This window comes from Furipterus horrens, unplaced genomic scaffold (assembly GCF_987537825.1).
Source record: "Furipterus horrens unplaced genomic scaffold, mFurHor1.1.pri manual_scaffold_6, whole genome shotgun sequence".
Taxonomy (NCBI): Eukaryota; Metazoa; Chordata; class Mammalia; order Chiroptera; family Furipteridae; genus Furipterus; species Furipterus horrens.
The window spans coordinates 93,903,033-93,927,227 of record NW_028327176.1 but is presented as its reverse complement, the minus strand read 5'-3'; the positions used below and the strand labels follow the sequence as shown (position 1 = coordinate 93,927,227).

Genomic DNA, 24,195 nt, shown 5'->3' with positions numbered 1-24,195 from the left:
TGAAACAGCTATACTTACTGAGCCTTACTACATTTCAGGTATTGTTTTAGAAATGTTCTGTGTGTTCCTTTAGTTGGTAAGTCAATGCTGTGAGGTATGGTATTCCACTTGACAGATGAGGTCTCAGAGCCAAGGGTAGGAGGGCAATGTCTTACGAGGTCCCACAGCTTGGAGGTGGTAGAACTAGAGCTTGTAGCCAGTGCTCTGTCCTGACTTCAGGCTTTCTTCTATTGGCAGTGGGAAGCCAGGGTCAAGTTCTGAGGGCAGGAATGATTTGTGGAGGAGGGGACTCTGGCTGTGGAACTGGATGCTCTTAGGTACAAACAACACTTTGACTTCTGGTAGCTAGATTTTTATTTATTTAATTAACAAGTATGTATTTAGTATTTGCTTTAAGGTAGACTCTGGTCAAGACCCTAGGTTTGGAACAAGATAGACAAAGTCCTTGCCTTCAAGGAGCTTACATTCTTATTGGGGAGAAGGTTAATAATTTTTAAATTGCACTAGGTATAAAAATAATTAATGTAAAGAGACAGAAACTGGGGGACTACTGTTTTATATGGGTGGTCAGGGATGGTCTCTCTAAGGAGTGACATTGGATGGAGTGAAAAAAAGAGCCAGGCAGGGGAAATAGCATATGCAAAGGCCCTGGGGTAGAGATAAGCTGGTCTTGTGGGAGAAGCAACAAGGAATCCACTGTATCTGGAGGAAAAATAACAGTAAGTGAGAGCAGAGGACTGGGAATGGCTGGGTCATGTAGGGCCCTGTAGGCTATAATGACACCTTGCATATTATCTTGGATGATATGGAGCCATTGGAGGGGCTGAATGCAAGAGAGTGGCATGATGTGATTAAAAAGGAAGATTCTGACTGCTAGATGAACAGACTTAGGGTGCATGGTTGGAAGCAGAAAGAAGGGTTACAGGATGGTCGCATGGGTCTTAGCCATGTCTTGAGACCCTCCTGCTTCTTATTCTCCACATCCATAAAATGAGAGGACCTCTATCTTTTCCCCTCAGGCTTGTTATTGAGGCAGAAGGAGATAAGGATGGGGGCAAGCAATATCAAAGCAGCATGTTTTGATGGTTTTTCTGGCAGAATTCTTGGGCCTGCATCTGCCTGGCCTGAGAAACTCACAGCCCACAGCCTTGAGTGGTGAGGAGCTCTGATCTCCCTTTCTAGAGCAGCCTGTGTCGTCCATCACTGCCCTAGCTCCTCAGTCAGCATCCCCCACCCTCTCTGCCCCAAGTCCTCTAACTCTGATAGGGAGTAATTATTTCTGTTCTTGTTTAATGAGCTCATTAGACATGTGCTGCAGTATTTCTGAGGATAAATCTCCTTCTCTGGTGGCTCTTAAGTGTCTTTGCTGGTGCTTGGCCATGACGATGAAGGTGGCAGTTGTGATGAAGGTGAGGGTGGCTGGTGGTCGGGAGCTTGGTGCCCTGTAGTCTCTCTCTCTCAGGTGTGTGTGGACAGGTGGGGAAGCTGCTGAGGCCCTGGCATGGAGGCAGGGTCTTGGAAGCTGAGATGGTGGCAGCAGCCGGCATTGAACACCAGAGATTTTTACCGCCCATCAAAATGCCACTGTGTGTGAGCCAATGCCAAGGGCTTCTTCTCAAGGTGGCTTTGATTGTCATTCAAAAGAAGTTCTGAGTGGTGCAGGGAGGCTTTGAAAATTTCTAGGCTGGCTAGGCACGTGCTCAGCACTTTTCCCCTTGGACAGGGGCCTGGAAGAATGTTTCTGTTATGCAGCAAAAGTGAGTGGGTGGCAGCTGCCTCCCCGATGCTGGGAAAGCACACGTGCCCAGGTTAGACCCAAACGCCACTCACCCACATCCTGCCTAGAATGGGCCCAGAAACAGGACGCCATCCAAAAGTACTTCCTTCATAGAAGATCTGAGGGCCTGAAATCCCACCATTAGAGATGCATTTCTTTGCGTCTGTCATGGCTGGAAACTAAGGAGATGCTGAAGTGGTTTCCTCTGGGACTGTCCAACAGAGGATACAGACATGATGGAGAACACAGTGGAGGTCCCGAGAGCAGGAGGGAGGCATCAGGAAAGGGTCGTAAGTCAACCACAAAGCCCAATTCCCCTGTGTGACATATTGTCGACGGCTTCAGACAGCTTGGAAAGAGAAAGGGAAAGCCAAGATCTTGGCACCAGTCCAGCTATTTGACTCACCACAACTCTCTTGGACTCTCTTCATCTGTCTTTAAAATGGGCCTAGTTCTTGCCACTCTTCGAGGTTGAAAAAATGTTAAGAGTGAGAAAGGGACAGTTTAAGGTCACCCAGGCCAGGCTTCTCCTTTCTTTGTGAATCTTTATGGTGCCCATGCACCTCTTACCCATCACCCCAACTTTTACCTTCCTTGCAGTGCTGACTGGCCCCATATGGAGATAACTTCCAGACAGAAGAAACCTCCCCTCCTTTTTTTCAAGAACCTACATCATGTTGGGTGCTCTAGCTAAAAATGTTCCCTTATCACAGGCCCCAAATCCATTTCCCTCCACCTCTTTCCCTCAGATTTTGCCTTCATTTTCTTCAGGGAGAAAACAAATTATCCTTGCTATGTAATTTTTGCAGATAATTCTCATGGCTCACTTAAAACTTTTTTTTTTTTTAGATTCAACATCCTCCCTTCCTGCCTTCCTCCATTCTTGCCTGTCGCCCTCAGTTCTTCAGGAGGTGTTTATTTTATGCTTATAATGTCATATCTGGGCCACTCAGGGAAGATGGCCATGAACAGGACACTCCTGGCCTCCTGCACATTGTATTTTCCAGGAAAGCAGACATTAAAGGACCATGTACTTGGGTAGTAACTGATTCAGTACCTACAGTTTGATCAGTGTTGTGTGCATGCATATGTGAAATCAGGTCCTAGAGAACTGATCTAGACCAGAGAGATCAGGGAAACCTTCCTGGAGGAGGTGACTCACAAGGTCAAATAGAAGCCCAGTCAGTGAAGAGACATGAGAGGCACTGCATGTACAGGGCTGCCGTGTTTGTCTCTGGACGGTGTTTCCTAGAGTGTATCTCCTAGTTCCTTGCCTCAGAAATGTGCCAGGTTGTGCTATCCCTATGCATGTGTAGGGTCCATCAATGGACAATGTGCTGGATGTGGCCTGGCCAGAGCAAAGCAGGCTGAGGCACAGCATCCTGAGCTGAGGAAGCCCTTTATCTGAAGGCAGGCTTAGCCCACTCTGCCATCCTAGGTTCAAGTCTTACACAGACAGGGTGCCCCTAACAAGGCTGCTCCCTTCACATTGTTCTGAGGCCATCATGCCCCCTCCTACCTAGGCTATTTCCTAGATGAAGTGGCCAAGGGTTTTATAGTAGTTTTGTGGGCATGTGGGGGTTTTAACTGAAGTTAGCACTTGGATGTCACAACAAACCAGCCTGGTGTCCAGGGCCTCTGATTCAAGCCTTCTTATTTATTTATTTATTTATTTATTTATTTATTTATTGATCTGCTATACAACATTTTTAAAAACTTGTCTCATTTTATACATGCTTTTATGTTGCAAGTCACTTCCTATCTTTGGTGGGAAGTAAGTGGGTTATAAATCACAAAACCAATTGATGGAAATTAGGTCAAAAGTGCCAAGTGAATGCAGGTGGTTTCTTCTCCAGTAATGATGATGGTAATAAGAGCCAACCTTTCTGAGAAGTTATTACATGCCAGGTATTATGCTAAGTGGTTTCCATTCATTAGTTCATTTAATTCTTTCCACATCCTGATGAAGAAGGTGCAGTTATTATCTTGATTTAATGGATGAGAAAACTGAGGCACAAACTGGGTAAGAAGCCAGCCTGAGGTTTCCTGCCTGAGGTTTGAACCCAGGGGGACTGGCTCCAGGGTCTGCAGCTTGACGCCTGCATAATACACAACTAGCACTATGGTGCATGCTGTGTGTTTTCCCAATGCACTGACCACACACAATCCCCACCTAAGGAAGGAATCTCTGGGATCAGAGGAAGTAGGTAAGCTCCACAAGGCCTTTCGGCTTGGAAGTGCCAGAATCTGAATTTGAACTCAGGCTCTCTGTGCTCCAGAGAGAGCTCCTGACCACTCCTCTTCCTCCTGGGACATGAGTCAGGATGGAGAGCAAAGAAATGGCTGTCTTGGAGTCACAGGTTGTGTGTTTCAAATAGAAGGCAGTGCTCTGACCGATGTGGTTCAGTTAGTGGGGCATTGTTCCACAAAGTGAAAGGTCACCAGTTCAATTACTGGTCAGGGCTCATGACTGGGTTGTGGGTTCGGTCCCTGGTTGGAGTGTGTTCGAGGAGCAACCAATTGATGTTTCTCTCCCTATCTCCCCCCCTTCCCCCTCTCTAATAAATATAAATAAATAAATAAAATCTTTTTAAAAATAAAATGAAATAGAAGCCAGTGACCCCCTTTTCCTTCTAGACTGGCCCCTTCCCAGCCACCTAATCCATTATCAAACCTACACTATCAGCCTGCTGTCACTCAGAATCACCATGAGGAAACAGGGGAAGTGTGAACCAGACCAACCGAATCCCACCCACACCCACACAGAAGGGGGAAACAGGAGGGAGGGGTCTCAGGTAGGTGAGTGGAAGGACTCCAGGCCATGCTGGTAGGTAATGTCTGACAGGCAAAGCCACAGCTTCTCAGAGGAGGCCTTGGCTGCCTCAGGTTCCTGGAGGATTCCATCTGAGGCTGGCAGGCTGATGCATGTCTTTTATCCCTTCTCCACGAGGAGAAAGCTCATGACCATGCCCTAGGCATTCTCATTTATAAATTGCCACTTGAAGCATTGCTGCTCAGCCTCCCCATGACTGCCTCCTCCCAGGACTGAAATGAAACCCAGGTCACAGGTTCAACCCTAGTGATAGGATGTGTTCAGGGGAGAGAGTAGAGATTTATGTCTTGGTCTCTGCCCTCAGTGAGCTGACATCCCCCAGAGCCACTGTGACTGCTGCCTCCCTGGCCCAGCAAATCCCAGGCCCAGGGCTTCTGGGAAGGCGGGCATGCAGGACTGGAAGATGATGCCATGAATCTCTGACAGTCATAGGGCTCCCTGGCTTACGGATGCCCGGCGGAGGGAGCAGCTGATAGATCACAGCTGGGCTGTTGACCTTGAGTCTTAAGCAAAGTGAAAAATAAAAGGTCATATTTATGCCATCAGAGCCACAGGAGCTGTGAAATACTGGAGTGTGAATAAAGACGGCAGAAAATCACTCACCACTCTTGGGATCTTGGCTGATCTGTCTTCTGGCCCCATCACCCACTGGCAAGCCGGGGAATCAGTGTGCTCAGAGATGGAGAAAAAGAAGAGGTGGGGCAGTCCAGGGGACCCAAACAGTACTCTCTCTGAATGTAGCAAGAGTCACTGAGATTCATAGGTTCCTAGAATGTGGGATGTCCCTCACCTCAAATGTCACCCTTTTAAATAGGTTACCCCTGACCACCCCACTTAGCTGAACCTGTCCTCCCTACCCCCTAACACTTTTGCCTTCTCTTTCCTTTTTCCCATAGCATGCTCCACTTTCTAACATACCAAGTAATTTTCTCGTTGTGGTTATTATTTACTGTCTACCTTGTCCCCACCAAGGTCAACTCATGGAGCAAGGACTTGTGTCTCACGGTCGCTGCTGTGTAACCCAGTGCCTAGGGCAGCACTGGCACATAATAAAGCCTCCCTGAAAAGTTCTTGGATGAATGGAGTAATGGACTAATTCCAACCCCTCACCAGTGAAGAGCAGAGACCCAGACAGGGGACAGGACTCGGGCTAGGTCATAGAGCCTGTTGGGAGCTGCAGAGCTGGAGAAGAATCAGCCTCCAGAATTCTAGGCCAGAGCTCGGGTCCTGTGCAGTCCACGCCGCAACCACACCCATCAGAGAAAGTGCTTGTCAGTCTAGGTCACGTTCCATTAACTACCTATAGGACCAGGAAGGTGTGTGGCCCTAGGTGGGGCAGACTGGGGGCTTGCTTGCCTCTTTCCTTGATTTAAAAATAAAAAAAAGGTCATAAATATCCTGATGACCAACTTTGTATCCTGAAGGGCATCCAAAAAGATGGGTTCCGTGACTGGGCAAGGTCAGGGAATTTTCCTTCCTGGGGTTTTTAGAGGCTGGGGTGGGAGAGAGGGAAGAAGCGTCTGACCACCAGCATGCTGGCGCCTCCACATGATCACTCATTCAATCCTCACTCCCAAGCTGTGATGGGGGGTAGCAATAACATCTAACATTCATTGAACTATGTGCCAAGCATTGTTCTTGGTGCTCTCAGGTATAGTCATTCATTTAATCTGCCCAACAACTCTGAAGCAGAGAGCTTCTATTAGCATGTCCATGTTACAAAGGAGAAGCCAGAGGCAAATACGCCATAAAGTAAATGCTACCATTCTGGGTGCTTGGGATGCATCAGTGAACAAAACAACTTGGAGATCCTCATCCTCATGGGGAAACAGGCAATAGTCACAATAAATGAGTAAATTATATAGGTATGGGAGGGGCCAATACATGCTACACAAAAAGAAACAGAGTAGAGTCAGGGAATTTTGGGTGGTGGGCAAATGGCAATATTACCTAGAGAGGCTGGGAGGGCCTCGCTGAGAAGGGGAAACTTGACAAAAACTTGAAGGAGGTGAGCCAAGCAGAGCTCTTGGGGAAGGGCATTCCAGGCAGAGGGAACAGCCGAGACAAGGCCCCAGGGCTGGAGCGCATCTAAGAAGCAACAAGGTGCCAGGGTGGCTGCAACAGGGAGCATGAGGGCCAGAGTCTGGGAGACGGGGCAGGGAGATGGTGGGGCCAGATCACAGGAGCCTCGCAGGCCTCTGCAAGGACATCTTCTCCAATGCATCCACTCATCAAATGCTCTCCTCACCTCAGTGCTCGCATCCTCTCACAGCCTCCAGCCAACACCCTTCTCTCAGCTCTACTCTCACACCAGGGTTGCTTTCACACTGGCCAATAGCACACTCACACTCACACTCACACTCACACACACATACAGTAGTCAATGGACACATGCACATCAGCCAATGCACGTACTTCTACTCACACTGGCCAATATGTACACATATATGCTCACACATACTGTGCTCACACTTACAGAAACTGGGCAGTGGGCACTCACACAGCTCTCCCACTGGGCTTCACCCTCCACCCGCCTGTGTGTGGGAGAGGGACAGGAGCTGTCCTCATCAGCCTTGCTGCCTGTGAAGCCCGGCATGGCCTCTTCCCAGCCAGACCAGGAGCAGGAGGAAAGCAGGCAGTTCCTGAGGCCTCAGCTCCATGCCCCCAAACAAACAGGGCTGTAGAGACTCTCAGAAAAATCTGGGAGTCTGTGATTTACTCACATGATTACTTCCACACTAAGATCACAAGCCCATGTGGCCATCTTCTAGGGATACTGAAGTACATGTAGAAGGTCCATTCTGTGCTGATTGTCCCCACAGGAGTTGAATGTCCCCCAGGCTTGGAGAAGGGCTGGGAAAGGGAACGAGAGTAAAATGGCTGGTTTTAGTTATTCCCAGTAAAAACCAGGACCACCTGCAAGCTCCTGGCTAATGAGTAAGTCCCACAGTGAGGCTCATCTTCCTTTTCAGCTCAGAGACCCTGACCCCAAGGCGACCCGTCAGTGCCCTCAGGAAGCTAACTCACCTGCCACTGGAAGAGATAATGCCAGGGGTGGGGGAGGGGCTGGGTGGTGTTAGTGTTCTCTACAAATAAGATGACAATAATGATGGATAGATGATAGATAGATGATAAATAGGTAGACAGATAGCAGACAGATGATAGGTAAATGATAGATGATAAAGTAGGCAAACGTTCACCATATACATTAAGCCCTCACTTAACGTCGTCAATAGGTTCTGCAACTTAAGTGAAATGATGTATAACAAAACCGATTTTGCCATTGACGGAAGGGTTGAATTCCTACGGCATCTCATGAATGTTAGAATAAAACAACCTTAAATGAAACGACGTTATTTAATGACCTGCTGTACGTACATGATTTATTGAGTATGCCAGTGCTTTGCACACATTATTTCTAATCCTCATATGATTCTAAAACTTAGGTTTGCAAACTGCTTTTCGAAATAAGGCTGAGGCTCTGGGAAGTTAAGTAATGGGGGTAAGATCATGCACCCAATAGGTTATGAGTCAGGATATGAACCCAGAGCCCAGGTGACTCTGGTGACAAATTCTATGTGTTTTCAGAGTCGGGGGATCCTGATGGCTGTGCCCTGCCTGCCCTGCCCCTGAATCCCTCTTCTTCCTGTCACCCCTCTTCTGGTGATGTTTCTGTGGAATTCTAGAATGTCAGAATGAGACACAGAAGCACAGAGAAAGAAAATGATTTGCCCAAGGCCACAAGGCAAGTCCACACAGAGCTGGCCTTAGAGCTTTGTGCGTTCAGGTTGGACCTGAGGATATTTGGTGGTTGGGGACAGCTCTGCTTCCCCACCCTCCTTCCCTCTGGCTCCAGGGATTGCGTCAGGCCCTCTCACTTGGCTGGACAGAGCAGCCTCCCCACTGCCCACACCAGAGGTCATCTCTCTCCCCACCCCTGATAAATCCTTCCCTGGTCAGCCTGCTTGGAGAAGCACTGGTGTCCAGGGAGGATCAGCAGAAACACTGCCCAGAGAAGTGCTGAGTGGGCGCTTCCTGACCACGGGCTGGAAAGGCCTCTCTCTGCGGGTGAAGCAGCGGGCAAAATGATGCTGCAGCCAGCACAGCGTGACATCCTGAAGGCCACTTCATCGCAGGGACCAGCCTCCAGACATGCAGCGTGGAGCAGCCCTCGAGAAAGTGCCCGTCAGTGTCTCGGTCACTCATACATGCACAGGTGCTGAGTGTCCCCATTATTTAAAAAATGACAGTTCCCATTCATAAATGCTGTATCCTTACATACCATGTCCAAGAGGGCACATCTCTGCAGGTTTTCTCAACAATTCTATGGACTGAGTAGCAGTATTATTATCCCCATTTGACAGATGAGAAAGCTGAAATTCAGAGGAGTGATATCTCCTTGTTCAAAATTGCTCAGCTAACAGATGGTGAATCCAGGTATGAACCTGGTTTTCAGACACCAAATCAAATAGCATCACGGCTGCTTTTTATTGTATAAACATATTCCAAGTACTGTACTCAGTACTGAACAAATATTATATTTAATTTCCACAACAACAACAACATATCATCAAATTTATTAACCCATTGCACAGGCAAAAAGCTGAGTGAGGCTCAGAAATGTGAAGTGACTTACCCACATTGCACAGTTAGTCAGCTTTTTTCACCATAGCCCAAATTAAATCCCGAGCTTGATATCATTCATTTCTTCAAGGAACTTCTGACTTGACAGAGAGAAGGGATTATAACTGAGGGAAAAAGCAGGTCCCCAAAGGTCATCCATGAAATGACTGAAGACTTCATTTCATCTTGGTTTCTTCTATAAAGGGTCCTCGTTGACTCTAACATTGTCATCAGAACAAAACCTAGTGTTTACGATTCACTCATTTGTTGCCAAGCATTGTGCCAAATCTTTAACACCCATTACCTCATAATCCTGACAATAGTCCTACAAAGTAGTATTAGAATTCCTATTTAACTAAGGCAGAGAGAGTTGAATAATCTGTCTTGGGTCACATAGCCAGTCATTAGCAGAGAGCGGAATTTGAACCCAGGTCCAGCTGACACCACAGTGGACGCCTTATCTTCTGCAACTTCTTTGCTCTTGTATTTGACTCATGTCAAGTCCTGCTCTGGAGCTGCCCTGTTCTTCACCCATCAGGACAAAGATATGGCCAGGGGCCACCCTACCTCACCCAGGTCCTTCCCCAAATGCTGCCTACCATCCCAAATCTGACAGGGCCAACCAAGCCCATGGGCAACAGACCCAAGAAACTCTCACTGATGTTGACTTCCACCCACATGTGCGTCAGCCACACTGAAGTCACAAATTTATTTTTAACAACCTCTGCCCTTCCTGCCCACCTGGCAGGATTTGGTTTGCGATACTTTTTTGCCATTGTTAAAATGGTGCTAAAATATACACAACATACAAAATGCTATTTTAACCACTTTTAAGGGGGTAGCTCAGTGGCATTAAGCGCATTCATATTGTTGTGCACCATCGCTGCCATCCATCTCCACAGCTTTTCCATCATCCCAAACCAAAACTCTGCCCCCATTAACCACCAAGGCCACCCGCTCTCCCCCAGCCCCTTTCTGCTTTCTGTCTATGAATATGACCACTCTAGGTGCCTCATAGAAGTGAAAACACAGTGTCTGTTCTTCTGTGTCTGGCTTATTTCACATAGCATAACATCCTCAAGTTTCCTCCATGTCACAGCATGCGTCAGAATATGTCACTGCAAAATATGGAATGCTGCTTGAATTTGTGTGTCATCCATGTGCAAGGCCACGCAAAGCTTTTCCGTGTCATTCAGTTTTAGTACACGTATAGCTGGGGGAGCTCTGTGATAGCAATGTTAAGGTCGGTGCGGTAGGTGACTTTGCCCTTGGGTGGTGCCAGCTGGAGAGAGCTGTGCTCAGGCTCATCATTGGGCGGCATTGACTTGGGGTCTGTGTGTTCTGGACTCGGCTCGTGGGGGATCTTCATTCTTCATACTCCCGTGTTTGCAACGACACCTTCTGCGTTTTTTCTGTAAATGATGAATTGTTTGTGAGCAAGCCTTTCTCAGCTCCTCCAGGAGAGAAACGGCAACAACCTTTGTCATCGCCATGGCCGTCGTGGCGCCAAATGGCCCCGGGAATGGAGCAGAACTGGCTGCCGCATCCCCGTTGTACTTAATTTCTCACATTCAGCATGGGAAGTTGATACTGCTCTCCTCACTCCACATGGGAGCGAAGTGAGGTTCAGAGAGAGGAGAAACGATCCAGAGCCACAGAGTTGGTTGGGGGCAGAACCAGCCTTCCAAGAGAATTTTCTGTTTGATTGCAAAACCCACACCTTCTCCTCTGAGACATGCTGACCCAGTTCTCGGGGCCTGGGAGCTAAAGACAGTTAAATACCGAGGTAAGTTCCACATTCATAGAGACTTGGATGAGGAGAGACAGAGAGAATGAGAGAGAGAGAAGGGCGGGGGGCTGCTGCCATGGCCTGAGCAGCTTGTCTGAGTCTCTGAGGCTGTAGTGGTAGAAATGCCACTTGAGGGGAACAGAGTGGGTGCAAAATGGCTTAATAGCAATCCTAGGGACATCACAGGCATTCCTGTTAACAGCCTGCCCAGGGAAAGCCACCTATGGGCTACAGCTCCCCATGGGGCCTCGCCAGAATGTGATGTCTGTTTGGGGAATGTGGGGTCTGACTCAGTGCTCTGGGCTCAGACCTCCCCAGAAAGGAGGGTCAAAGGCAAGCTGTTGTGTGGTCAGCGGGGAGCAGCTGGGATGCAAGCTGGAAACTGTGTCCCAGGGAAATCATCAGGAGGAATGCAAATGTGAATTCTAGAGAATCGAAGACTCACAGCGGGCTGAGAGAGCTGCTGCACAGTTTGGGAAGCACCGACATGTGTTAAAGAAAGAAACACCTTGTTCTGGGTGTCCCCATGAGGCAGAGTGGGGACTGGCTGGAGGAAGCAGCAGCTGTCACCGCAGCCCGACGGGAGCAGGATTCTGGGCCATGAGGGGTTGTGTGAAGCTGGGCGTGGCATGTCCCTGGGAGCCAGTGGCGTGCTGACAGCCAGAGCACACACTGAGCACTCACTGTGGGCTACTCATGGTTCTAATCACAGGCACTGACTCACGCCATTCTCACAGCAATCCTATGAGGGAGGCCTATCATCTCTTCCCTTTGCAGGGGCTGGCCCAAGGTCACACAGCCAGTACGTGACAGCTCTGGGCTTTGACCTTGTTGGTCCAGTACTGGCGCTCATGTCTGACCCCTGGTTTCAGCCTCTCCATGAAGGAACTCCATGGATCAGGGTGAAGCACCCTCCCTGACACTGTTGTCTCTGCCAGACACAGGGGCTGGTGATTCCCCAAACCCTGGCCAGGCAGCTGGATCTGCCATGCATGCTGAGTCAGGGAGCAAAGGCAGTGCCTCGTGAGGTCACATCCTCACCTGTCACCAGGTGGGAGATGAGAACAAAAGCAGCCTGCTGGGGTTTGGCTCACTGTGGCCTAATTTCCAGCCACCTCTGCAATCACTGAGCCAGAGCTTAACTAACACTGTCACTATGGGTCTTCAGAGAGAGACTTCTGGAGTCATGTGGGACAGAAAACATACCCTGCTGTGGGTGTGGAAGCCATGATGTCTTCCTGCTGGTCCTGCCAGGATCCTGGCATGGCCCATCTCCCAGTTCTAGCTTGCACAGGTTTTCCAGCTGCAAATCCCTGAGGCCCAGATCCCACGATCAGAGATTTGTTTCCTTTGGTTCAGCATCACCCACTCCTCTATACAACAAAACCTCAAGTGGAGCCGAGCTGCCAGACACTGACCTAGGTCTGGGGGATGGATGTTGGGCGCTCTGCTTCGGAATCTCAATCGTGTTGAGTGTGGCTTCTCTGCCTGCAGACAGTGCGAAGCCATTGCCAATCAGACAGAGTGCCTCAGGACGCCCGAGTCTCCCTGTGTTCTCAGGAGGGTTAAAGGCAGTGGGGTAGTGCCAGAGCCTGAGCCCTAGGCCCTGGGCCTTCTCAGAAGTTGATAAGAGGCTTCTGACCCTTGGAGCCCTCCCAGAATCACTCCAGCTCCATGACAGTCCCCATGTAAGCAACAGCCACGTGCCTTCCCCATCATCACTCAGGGCCATGGGTTTAAGCAAGGCCAGCATCCCACACCAAACACTGGAAGAGGGGATTCTACCACCTGTACTAATAATTCTGGTCATTCTAACTGCTCTCTCTGATCCCTGGACCAGAAACAACAAATATGAGACCCACACTCTTCCAGACACATAGCACTGTGTCCCATTGAATTTGAACACAGCCTCAAAATCCCTCTCAACAGGGGCACCCAGCAAATTCTCAGAGCTGGACATAAAGCTGAACGTATTCGTAAGCCCTCCAGAACCTGTCTCCTAACTACTGCATTGGTGACCTCATTTCCCATCGCTCTCCCTTTTCCATCACTCTGTTCTGGCCACACCAGCCTCCTCACTGTTCCTGCCTCAGTGCCTTTGCACTGGCAGCTTACTCTGCAGTGAACCTGCCCACGGATACCCATGTGACTTCCTTTCTTCCTTTAGAGCTCCCGTGAGCATTCAGAAGTAGCAAGACAATCCTTATCACTTGCTGGAGTCCCATCTGCACCTCTAATTTAGCCATGTGACTTCAGAGCAATCAGGTTAACCGCCATCTCTAAAATGGGGAGCATAATTGTGAAAGGGACTTCCCATGGTTATTATGAGGATTGGTTGAGGTAATGTGAGAGTTCTGGGTTCAAATTTTGCCTAAACACAAACATCTCTCTGTGAGACCTTGGGCAAGTCACTCAACTTCTGTGAGACTGAATTTCCTTTCTGTAAAATGGGGAAAATAGTAGTACCTCCCTCATAGAGTTACTAATATGAGGATTAAGTTAGTTAGTTGATACATGCAGCTTACTCAAAACTCTTTGACATATAGTAAGGGTTCAGTAAAGGTTAACTGTCATTGTAGTGAGGTAAGTATTTTTAATTGCTGTCAAACACTTAGTCTAACTCTAAGACTTGCTTCCTGATAAAATCTGATTCTACTCAATTCATTTCAATTCAATTCAAGGCACTGCAGTATAGGGAAGACCAAGCTCAATGACTCGGCAGACCTGGCTTACAACACTGACTCAGCTGCTTTCCAGCTGTGTGAACTTGAGCAGGTGACCCATCTTTCTGAGCCTCAGTTTCTTCATCTGTAATGTGGGGATAATTATTCCTACCTCTTATTGTGCAGAAGCAAAGAGACTGCCTGTCAAGTGGTCAGCACATAGTAAGTCAGTAAATTGTGTGCAAGATAGATACAGCCACATCTCCACTCCTCCTTGCAGTTTGTGCAGGGAAGCAAACAGGGCCCCTCTGGGGCTCGCAGGAAAAGGGAGAGGCTAGGGAGCCAGGACAGCTTGCCTCAGTTTAATGAGGCCTTTTCATGTGCCCTGCAATCTCGCATCTGGCTGGTGAGGTTGGCACAGGCCAGTGGTTCTGTGAAGAGTCAGTAATGAGGGTGCAGAGCCAGGGAAGTTCAGTGGGGAGGCTTGACGTGGCTTCTCCAAATCAGTGCTGGGGCCCAGCAGGCAGCTGCGTGCATCATGGATGGGGGAAGGGGAGGGAAGAGCACCTAAAAAGTGGTGGCTGAAAAGAGGATGGAGGCTGGAGATTGAAGGGGTGGTGTTTGCTGACAACTCCAGGGAAGTGAGAATTGCGGTGCTTGTGTAGTCCCAATTTCTTTCTCTAAGACAAATATACACTCACCCGCTCTCACCTGTCACACACCTACATGTAACGGTAACAAACTCCTCAGGTCCACCTCATCTCATCTGAAGGTGGCTGTGTTAGTCAGAAGAGCCTAATTACTGTTGCAAATGGTTTCAAATGCATTAAAGGTTCAGACACAATACAATTTGACTTCTGGCTCTAGAGTCCAGGGCAGTATACTGGGTTAGTAAGGATGCCTTCTTCACTTGGAGACTCAGGCACCAGGTCCCCACCACCCCTTGGGCCTTGTCACCAAGGCCCATTCAGTGGAAGGGAAGAGAGGGGCAGGCGCTCCCTCTCTTTAAGGCCTGGCGCATACACCGCTGCCACCACATTTCATTTGCCAGAAGTTACCGCTTGGACAGCCCTAACTGCCAGGGAGCCTGGGGAATGTAGTCTGGAGTGAGCCCAGGAAAGGCGGACACTGGACTTTGGTAGTCAGCTCACAGGCCTCTGGTTGAGAGTCTGAGGATCTCTCCTGTTCCCATTCCCGGATGCCCCAAATGCCTTTAGTGGTAGCAGTTAGGAAGGAGCCAGCTGGACCTGCAGGTGTTTCTGGGAGAGACCACGTGAAGAGTCATCTCAGAAGTGTCAGGGGACATATGGAAGCCTCTGAGGGGGGGGAGGTTAGGGGACTAGGTGGGAGAGGGGCAGAGCAATGACTAATGTTGCCTGGGATCAGAACCTTTACGGACCTTACACATTTGAACACCTATTCTCTCTGTCTGTCTGTCTGTCTGTCTGTCTGTCTCACACACACACACACACACACACACACACACACACACACACACTTAACAAATAACCACACATTCAGTTCTCAAATGATACTTAGACACACACAGACATGCTCCCCATACACTGTATCACACACATGCGCCTGTACACCCACACTCACACACCCCAAACACTTATCTACATCACATCCATAAACGTCAGGAGGTCATGTGGTGAGCCTTGAGACAGAAAAACGCCTCTCTGGAAACTCCTCACACCAGCCAGTGTCTGAGAATCACCGCTAGCCAGCCATCAAGTTGAAATAACAATCTCTTACATTTGTATAGGCCTTCACATTTAACAAAGCACTCTTTCATGCGCTGCTCAACCGCAGAGTAAATGTTTACTCAGCAGTGACTCGAAGTCAGATACCATGATTGGCGGCGGAGATACAAAGATGAATAAGACACAGGCCATGGCCTCATGGGAGTCACAGGCACAGACAGAGAAGGCCTCCAACGGAGGAAGGTACGAAGGGCTGTGGGACAAGAGAGCAGGAGCAGGTCTGCGTGGGGTCGGAGATGACATCTGAGTCAGGCTTTCAAGGATGAATGAGGTCACCGGGTGGAGAAATAGATAAGAGGTTTCCAGGAAGAGGGGCTGCTATGTGCAAAGGCTTTGTTCGGGGAGTCAGGAGTGATTCAGAGAGGTTGTCTAAGTGCTTCCTACAGCTGGAGGTCCACTAGGTAAGGCCAAGGTGTGCTGCTGCTGATGTGAAGTAATGATGGTCTTTCCCAAAGCATGAGGAGAGAATGATAAATTAATAGGTAGAATATTCTTGTCATGTAAACGTTGTGTCTTTGTGTCACTCAGGATGCTTCCAGGAAGAAAAAGACACTCTCTAGCTAAGAGGGAATTTAGTACAGGGAGGGGTTGGATGATATGGGTGATGGAATTGCTGCGGGTCAACCAGGGGAACAGTGACGCATTGCAGACATTAGCTACAGCCTGAAGCCACTACCACCACCCACTCCCATCCAAGGACAGAGGAACACGAAGGAGACGGTGGGACCAGAGCCTCGGATCCAGATCCATCTGGCAGGAGCTGGAACCCTGGAAACTGGGATCATAGAGGAGGCTCAGGAGCCAACAGGGAGAAGCAGAAGAAGAGGAAGAAATCCTGGCTTCTCCCCTCCTACCCTCCAGCCTTTCCTCCAGTGCTTCCATTGGCCAACTCTATCTGGAAGCCTGAGGGCAAGGAGCCTGGAAACAAGCAAGGGAGCCTGGGAAATGTAGTTCCTTATGAGGCCGAGGGGGCAGGTGGAAGGGAACACATATCTGACAGCAAATAGTAGAGGAACCAGTAAGCTGTGATTTCTGGTATCAGCTGTAGATATCAACTGTAGATGTGTTTGCTAGTGTTAAATTGAATAAACAAATGCCAAATGAACATTAAAAGAAAAAAAGAAAGGAAGAAAAAACACTCCGAAGCAGGCTTTTATGCTTTTGTTGTTTTTCCTGGGTAAGTGCTTGGGGTTGTAATTTCAAATTGTGCTTTAGAGCATGTGAGCTTAATTAAATTTAACACATTGGAGCATCTTAACTTAAAATAGCAATTCATTTTTCTGCTAACAGAAATGTTGCTAGTTTATGTAATGGAAAGAAACCTATCATAATTTCAGGATGTGTCTTTCACAAAGAGGCTGTGACCTGATGGTTGTGCCAGATATCGCCATTTGCCTCTCCATCCACCCTCCCCTCCTCCACCTGCTGTGTGCCCTGAAAGGCTGACCAGTAAGCACCTGTGAACTCTGGCTTTTGGTTGGGTTAAGCCATGGGGAACAGTAGCAGAAGAGCGGGAGGAGAGCAGACAGGGGGGTCAGGCTTCTTATTTGTCTGGTTCACATGCTGTAATATTGCCCCTGCTGCCTCTGTCCCTCATCTAAAATTTCTAGACCAGTGTGTCTCAGTAGGGGATGACTTTGCCCCAAGAAAACATCTGGCAATGTCTGGAGACATCTTTGGTTGTCACAACTGGAGATGCTACTGGCACCTAGTGGGTAGGGGTCAGGGATGCTTTTAGACATTCTACAGTGTTCAGGACAACCCGTCAAAATGAAGAATAATTCAGCCCAACGTATCAATAGTGCCAAGGCTGAGAAACCCTACTCTAGTGCTTCTCAAGCTATTCATAGTGAAGGACTGGGCCTGTTTTCATCCCATCTGGTGCAGACCAATGCTTTTGTAAGAATATAATAGAAATAAATTATCAGGGAAAATCATCATGCACTTGAATGTCACAACCAATGCCAAATTGCTATAAAATTTTCTTAATGCTTACTCTCAATTTTTGTACTGTCTGATCATGAGCTTGGACTAAACAGCTCATTAACCAGCATCAAGCTGTGGGCTACACTCTGTGTAACATGGACCAGCATAAGTCTCACTCCTCCCTGGGTTTGGTGACCTCCCCTGGTATGTTCATGCCTGGAGAGGGTAACAGCTTGGCAGCTACCAACCCTGAATTATTGCACATTCCCTTGTTGTCCCCCCATCCCTTACCTTCCCCTTCATAGTGAGTCCCTTTGTAAGTAAAGTCTTATTATCCCTCCATGAGACTGCTTTCTGCCCCTGAAAAGCCTGGCTGATTCTGGAACATTTCTCTAAAGAATGTGCACGAAGTTAGAAGGCGTGTGGGCGGAAGGACAAGAATGTGATGGGCAGTCAGTTTTGGGAGCCCAGCTCAGGAGCTCGGACTGTGCCTATAGATCACGGCAGCCCTTGGAGAGTGTTTCAGTGGGTGAGGGGCACAGCCAGAGTTGTGCTATGATGAGCACACCAGAAGCAGGGAAGCTCATCTGGAGGCTGCTGCATTCACCCAGGCCACAGATGGCCAGGCCTAAGTGAAAGCGGTATGATGTGGGTAAGAGTGAAGGTGGGATCCAGGCTGTCTGACCCGGCCAGGAGACTCAGTGGCTGGTGGCATTGGGAATCATGAGGGGGTAGACAAGGCTACATGGGCACGAGATGAGTTTGGTTCTGTCCCTAGAGTTTGAATAGTGCCCATTTCACATTAATGCAGTTTGTCTTTTCTGCTGCCTGGAGTGGGGAGTGGTGTTGCTTCTAAGAGTGTAAGCTCTGAATCCCAGTGGATCCAGATCTGGTCTTAGCTCCACCAATTGAAAACTGCTTGGCTTCCTCCTTCCCTAAATGGAAATGATGCTAATCTCCTCATGGGGGGCTGTCAGATTAATGAGTGGAAACTTCCAAGCACAAGGTTAGCACATGGTGAACACTGGTTAGTGCTATTATTGGTAAATGCAAACTTGACTGCCAGAGGCTATTTTGAGTCACCTGGCTCCCACTGTTATGTAAGTACCCATGCATGTAAGTCTACACACGTGCATACACATATGAGCACACATATGCACACATTGCAGAGGAACAAGGAGCTATTTTCTTCTGATGGGCCAATGTTTTTTTTAAGTATATTTTATTGATTATGTTGTTACATTAGTCCCAATTTTTTCCCCTTTGCTCTCCTCTGCCCAGTAACCCCCTTCCCTCCGGCAATTCCACCCCTCTTAGTTCATGTCCATGGGTCATGCATATAAGTTCTTTGGCTTCACCATTTTCTATATTATTCTTAACTTTCCCATCTATTTTGTACCAAACAATTATGCTTCTTAATCCCTGCACCATTTCCCCATTTCACCCCCTTTCCCATCCCAACTGATAACCCTCCAAATGATCCCTATACCTAGGATTCTGTTTCTAATCTAGTTTGCTTAGTTGGATTTTGTTCTTATTTTTTAGATTCAGTTGTTGATAGTTGTAAGTTTTTTGTCATTTTAATGTTCACAATTTTGATCTTCTTTTTCTTAAGTAAGTCCCTTTGACATTTCATATAATAATAGCTTGGGGATGATGAGCTCCTTTAGCTTTACCTTGTTTGGGAAGCACTTCATCTGCCCTTCCATTCTAAATGATAGCTTTGATGGATAGAGTAATCTTGATTGTAAGTCCTTGCTTTTCATCACCTTGAATACTTCTTGCCAGTCCCTTCTTGCCCGCAAAATGTCTTTTGAGATATCAGCTGAGAGTCTTATAGGCACCCCTTTGTAGGTAACTCTCTGCTTTTCTCTTGCTGCTTTTAAGATTCTCTCTTTATCTTTAACCTTTGGCATTTTAATGATGATGTATGTTGGTGTGGTCCTTTTTGGATCTAGCTTATTTGGGACTCTCTGTGCTTCCTGGACTTGTATGTCTATTTCCTTCGCCAAATATGGGGAGTTTTCCTTCATTATGTTTTCACATAAGCTTTCAATTTCTTGCTCTTCCTTTTCTCCTTCTGGCACCCCTTTGGTTTGGATGTTGGCACATTTAAAGTTGTCTCAGGGGTTCCTAAGCCTCTCCTCATTTTTTTCAATGCTTGTTTCCTCATTCTGTACTGGTTGACTGTTGTTTTCCTCCTTATGTTCCAAATCATTGATTTGAACCCCGGTTTCCTTCCCTTCACCATTGGTTTTGCTGATGGGCCAATTCTTGTGCAAGACTTTACCAAGCTGACCCTTCACCCCTGGTGCCAAGGATTGGCCTCACCCTATTATACCATCATTTACAGCACAGATCAACCATGGCTTATCACATCATGATTTTCCCTGACTGGGGAACAAAGGGGAAAGGGAGAGGTCAAGCAGGGTCCCACACAAAGTCACCTGTGGAGGGCAGAAAAAAAGGGCGGTGGCCGCATGACACAGTGGTGAGGAGTGGAGGCTCTGGGGCCCGACTACCTGGTTCAGATCCCAACTCTGCCACTGACTAGAGCACCACCAAGGAGATGGCTTAGTCTCCTATGTCTCAGGTTCTTTATCTGTAAAATGAAGTAACAATAACAGTAACGACTTCCCCAACAATTGTTGGAAGGGTTAAATAAGTATTAATCCTCTTAAAGATCTTAGAACAGTGACTGGCACAGAAAAAGCCCTCAATGGTAACTACTCTTTACTATTATTATTATTATTATTATTATTATTAGTAGTAGTAGTAGTAGTAGTAGTAGTAGTAGTAGGCTGGGCTTCCTAGGAGAAGATGGTTTAAACATTGAGATGATTAATGTATTAAATGTAATATGGAATATGGAAACCCTTGCCATAGGACAGGTGTTCAATAAACAAGTTGGCCCATCCCTCATCCTCAAATGGATCAGCTCTTACATTGCTCATGCCTTGGCAAGGTGGCAGTGTGCAGTGGCTGCCTGGATTTGAATCCCAATTCTGCCACTTATGTTTGCTTCCTACCTCTGGAGTCTGTTTCCCCCTGTGCAGGAGGAGGAGCATACTAGTGGCTACAAAGGGCCTGGCACACAGCTGCCACTTGGTAAGTGTTTGCTCTTACTGTTGTCACTGTTCTGCGGGTGGTAACTTCTGCCTCTCCTGTTTCCCGTAGCACTGGCTACAGAGGGCTCTCGGGGCTCTGCCCAGTGATGTGTGAGGCACAGGGGACTCTGGGAATTGTTCCAGGGAAGGAGTTAGCTGACAGGCCCCAGGCCAGGGTAGGCTTTTCACTGAGATGAGGAAAAATGCCCCCGTGTTCATCACATGGTAATGAACAAACCCAGGATCTAGAAGCTAGTGTTAAAGTCCCAGTTGCCCCATCCTAGCCGTCCAGCTGTGTGACCTTGGGCAAATCACTTAGCCTCTCTGAGTCCTGGCCATTACACTCCCCTGACATGAGAGTACCAATGCCTTCTCTCACAGGATTGCCATAAGGCCAGTGAAACAGATAGATCTGGGGGCTGGCCTATAGGCACTGGCTGGGGCCAGACATCCCCATCCCTCTACCTGCCGCTTCTGCCCCAAGCACTGGGGACCAAGTTCCTTCCTTGGTGGCTAACCCAGCAGCCAAGCAGGTGGGAGGGGGAGGGGGAAGCAGAGTTCACAGGCTGCCGGCGGATGGGATGTCAGTACCTGCCTGTCAGCGCCACTCCTCTACGCCAACTTCCCAGGTGGAAGTCCTCAGCCTCTGAAATTTCATATCTGAGATCTCAATTAAGCTGCCTGGTTCTGGGCTGGAAGGGTTGATGGCTGTTGATGGAGTCCTTGAGTAGCAGGGGGCAAGAGAGTGGAGGGCTCTTTGGAAGTGGGGGGCTGTAAGGAAGTCTGCAGAGAGGGTCATGGCAGGAGTGCTTATGGGGTAACACAGGAAGCAGCATCTCTGGAAGCAGCACAAGGCGTGATATGTGAACAAGGGCATCAGAGATCAGGGCTGGTATCCGGGCTTCCTGGATGTCCAGGCTACAGTGGACAGGCCCAGCGTGGGGATGCTGCCACCTCCTTAGACCCTACCCTAAGGTGGGGGGACCCATGTAGGCCTCCCCAACCAGAGAAACTCTTTCTGCAGGTCTCTTTGGATGTGCCTGGCCTGCTATGGCTGTGACAGAGGAATCGTCCTTCCCTCCGGGAAGCAGAATCGCCCTCTAGTCTTCAACATTGCCCCCTCAGTTTGCCCCACGATACCTCCTCTCTCCCTAGGCATGAGAAAGCCATCTGGAGATGAGGATGACCTTGGCTCCTGAGGTCAGGACCTTGTCTGTGGGTCAGTGTAGCATGGGACCCGGAGAGGAGGCTCTGTCAACATTGATGAATTTCCAAGGAGAGGACCAGGCGGAGACCCAGCCCTCAGGTGGGCTAGAAGGGGCCAGGGACACCCTGACTCTCACCCCAGCACTTCCCAGAGACTCTAGAATAGTTGCAGCAGACAAGGCAAGAAGCAGGGCGCTGGTGGGCTGGCGGGGTGGGGGGCATGTCCTTTTGTTTAATTTCTGCTTTTTCATTAGGACTTTAACCTCTCTGTCTCTCCCCCCCCACCCCAACCCCTGTACTTCCTCTCTCATTCCTGCTGGGCCTCTCTCCTTTCCTCCCTGTACCTCCTGTCTCTACTTTCAATTCATTGTGTTTATTTCCACATCTCCTGCGTGGTTTCCCACACGTGGTTGCTAATGTCTCTCTGTGTATATCTCTCTCTGATACTTCTACCCTGGAATCATTCCCTCTCTTTTTCCTTTTCACCCTGACCTGTCTCTCTGTTTTCTTACCTGGGTCCCTCTCCTCACATCTCTCTGGTGCCTTTACTGTTTCCTGTTCCTGTCACCTGCCTGTCCCCGCCGCTCCTCTGCTCATGCCCCTTCCTCCTCTCCATTCTCCACGTCTCCTCTTCCCTGCCTGTTCACCTGCCTCTCTCTGTCCTGCTCTGCCTCATTCTGTGCCCTGTCTCTCTCTCTCACCCTCACCACTTCTTCATCTGTCCTGTGTCTGTCATTCCCTCTTTCTATTTCTGCCTGTCCCCCACCACTCTGCTGCCCTTCACCATCCCTGTCCCTCTGTGTCAACCCCCACCCACTCTAGGATGATCCCAGCTTCCAACAAGGCCTTTGTGGTCAACAATTTGGTGTCAGGGACCGGCTATGACCTGTGCGTGCTGGCCATGTGGGACGACACAGCCACAACACTCACGGCCACCAACATTGTGGGCTGTGCCCAGTTCTTCACCAAGGCTGACTACCCGCAGTGCCAGTCAATGCACAGCCAGATCCTAGGCGGCACCATGATCCTGGTCATTGGTGGCATCATTGTGGCTACACTGCTGGTCTTCATCATCATCCTCATGGTGCGCTACAAGGTCTGCAACCATGACACCCCCGGCAAGATGGTGGCTGCCACAGTCAGCAACGTGCACTCGCAGACCAATGGGGCTCAGCCACCTGTTTTGGGCAATATGCCCAGCGGAGCCCCTGCACCGGGGCCACCCAAGGTGGTCATGAGAAATGAGCTGATGGAGTTCAGTCCCAGCCTGGCCCGACATAGTGACTCCTCTTCCTCCAGCTCTTTGGGTAGTGGGGAGGCTGCAGGACTGGGACGGGGTCCCTGGAGACTCCCTCACCCTGCCCCACGCCCTAAGCCCAACCTTGACCGCCTGATGGGGGCCTTTGCCTCCCTGGACCTCAAAAGTCAGAGAAAGGAGGAGCTGCTGGACTCCAGGACTCCAGGCGGGAGAGGGTCTGGGACATCGGCCAGAGGCCACCACTCAGACCGAGAGCCACTGCTGGGACGACCTGCAGCCCGGACCAGGAGCCTGCTCCCTTTGCCCCTGGAGGGCAAGGCCAAGCGCAGCCATTCCTTCGACATGGGGGACTTTGCAGCTGCAGCTGCGGCAACTGGAGGGGTCACCCCAGGTGGCTACAGCCCCCCTCAGCGGGTATCCAACATCTGGACAAAGCGCAGCCTCTCTGTCAATGGCATGCTCTTGCCCTTTGAGGAGAGTGACCTGGTGGGGGCCCGGGGGACTTACGGCAGCTCTGAGTGGGTGATGGAGAGCACAGTGTAGGCCTGGGACAGGGGCGGTGGGTGCTCACCCTCCTGCCCTTGCAGGGCAGAGGAAGGGGAAAGAATCTTTACTGGCAAGTCTTCGTGGGGTTTCCATGGTGATGTTTACATCCAGGGATGGTTTAGTCTCCCTGTCAACAGCCTCCCCACCACCACCACCCACACCACCTTCCCAGGCCTGTTCCCCACCACCCAGCCAGGGTGTGCTCAGGGAAATCGGACTTGATTGCTAAGTGTTGGACTGAACCCTGAGTGTTTGGAAAGGCGGGACTCTCACCTTTCTAATCACAAATGCAGCGTATAAGCAAGTGGCTTTGGATTGCTTATGGTTCCAGTGTTGTTTTTATTTCTTAATTTATTTCTTCCATTTCCCAAATACCTCCTCTTCATTCACACAGATCATGGAGAGTTTCAACACATGAAAGTGGGTTCCAAGTGGCCCTGGTGGTGGGTGATCGTTGCCAATTAATGAGAGAAGGGACTAAGTCTGGTCTCACACTTGTTTGGGGGAAGACTATGAAGTCCTCTGTCCAGACCCCTCATTATTCAAAACCATCCCCACACTTGGGAGGGTAGAGTGATACCCCTATACCTGACCCAGCTTCCTTTTCTTCTCAGACATGACTCTCCATGTCCATCACATCGGCTTAAACCAGAAGGGTAAATTTCAGGGCTCCTCGTGCGTGGGGGGAAGAGACGGAGAAG

General features: G+C 49.1%; 1 protein-coding gene across 1 annotated transcript in view; it reads left to right on the top strand.

Annotated features, from left to right (window-relative positions):
- Positions 1 to 23,810, top strand: part of LRFN2 (leucine rich repeat and fibronectin type III domain containing 2) — a 177,874-nt gene extending 154,064 nt beyond the window's left edge. The window contains exon 3 of the mRNA XM_090282353.1: positions 22,513 to 23,810. Within this exon, the coding sequence (XP_090138479.1) occupies positions 22,513 to 23,491 (979 nt within the window). The 3' untranslated portion in view covers positions 23,492 to 23,810. The remainder of the gene's footprint in view (positions 1 to 22,512) is intronic.
- The last annotated feature ends 385 nt before the right edge of the window (positions 23,811 to 24,195 follow it).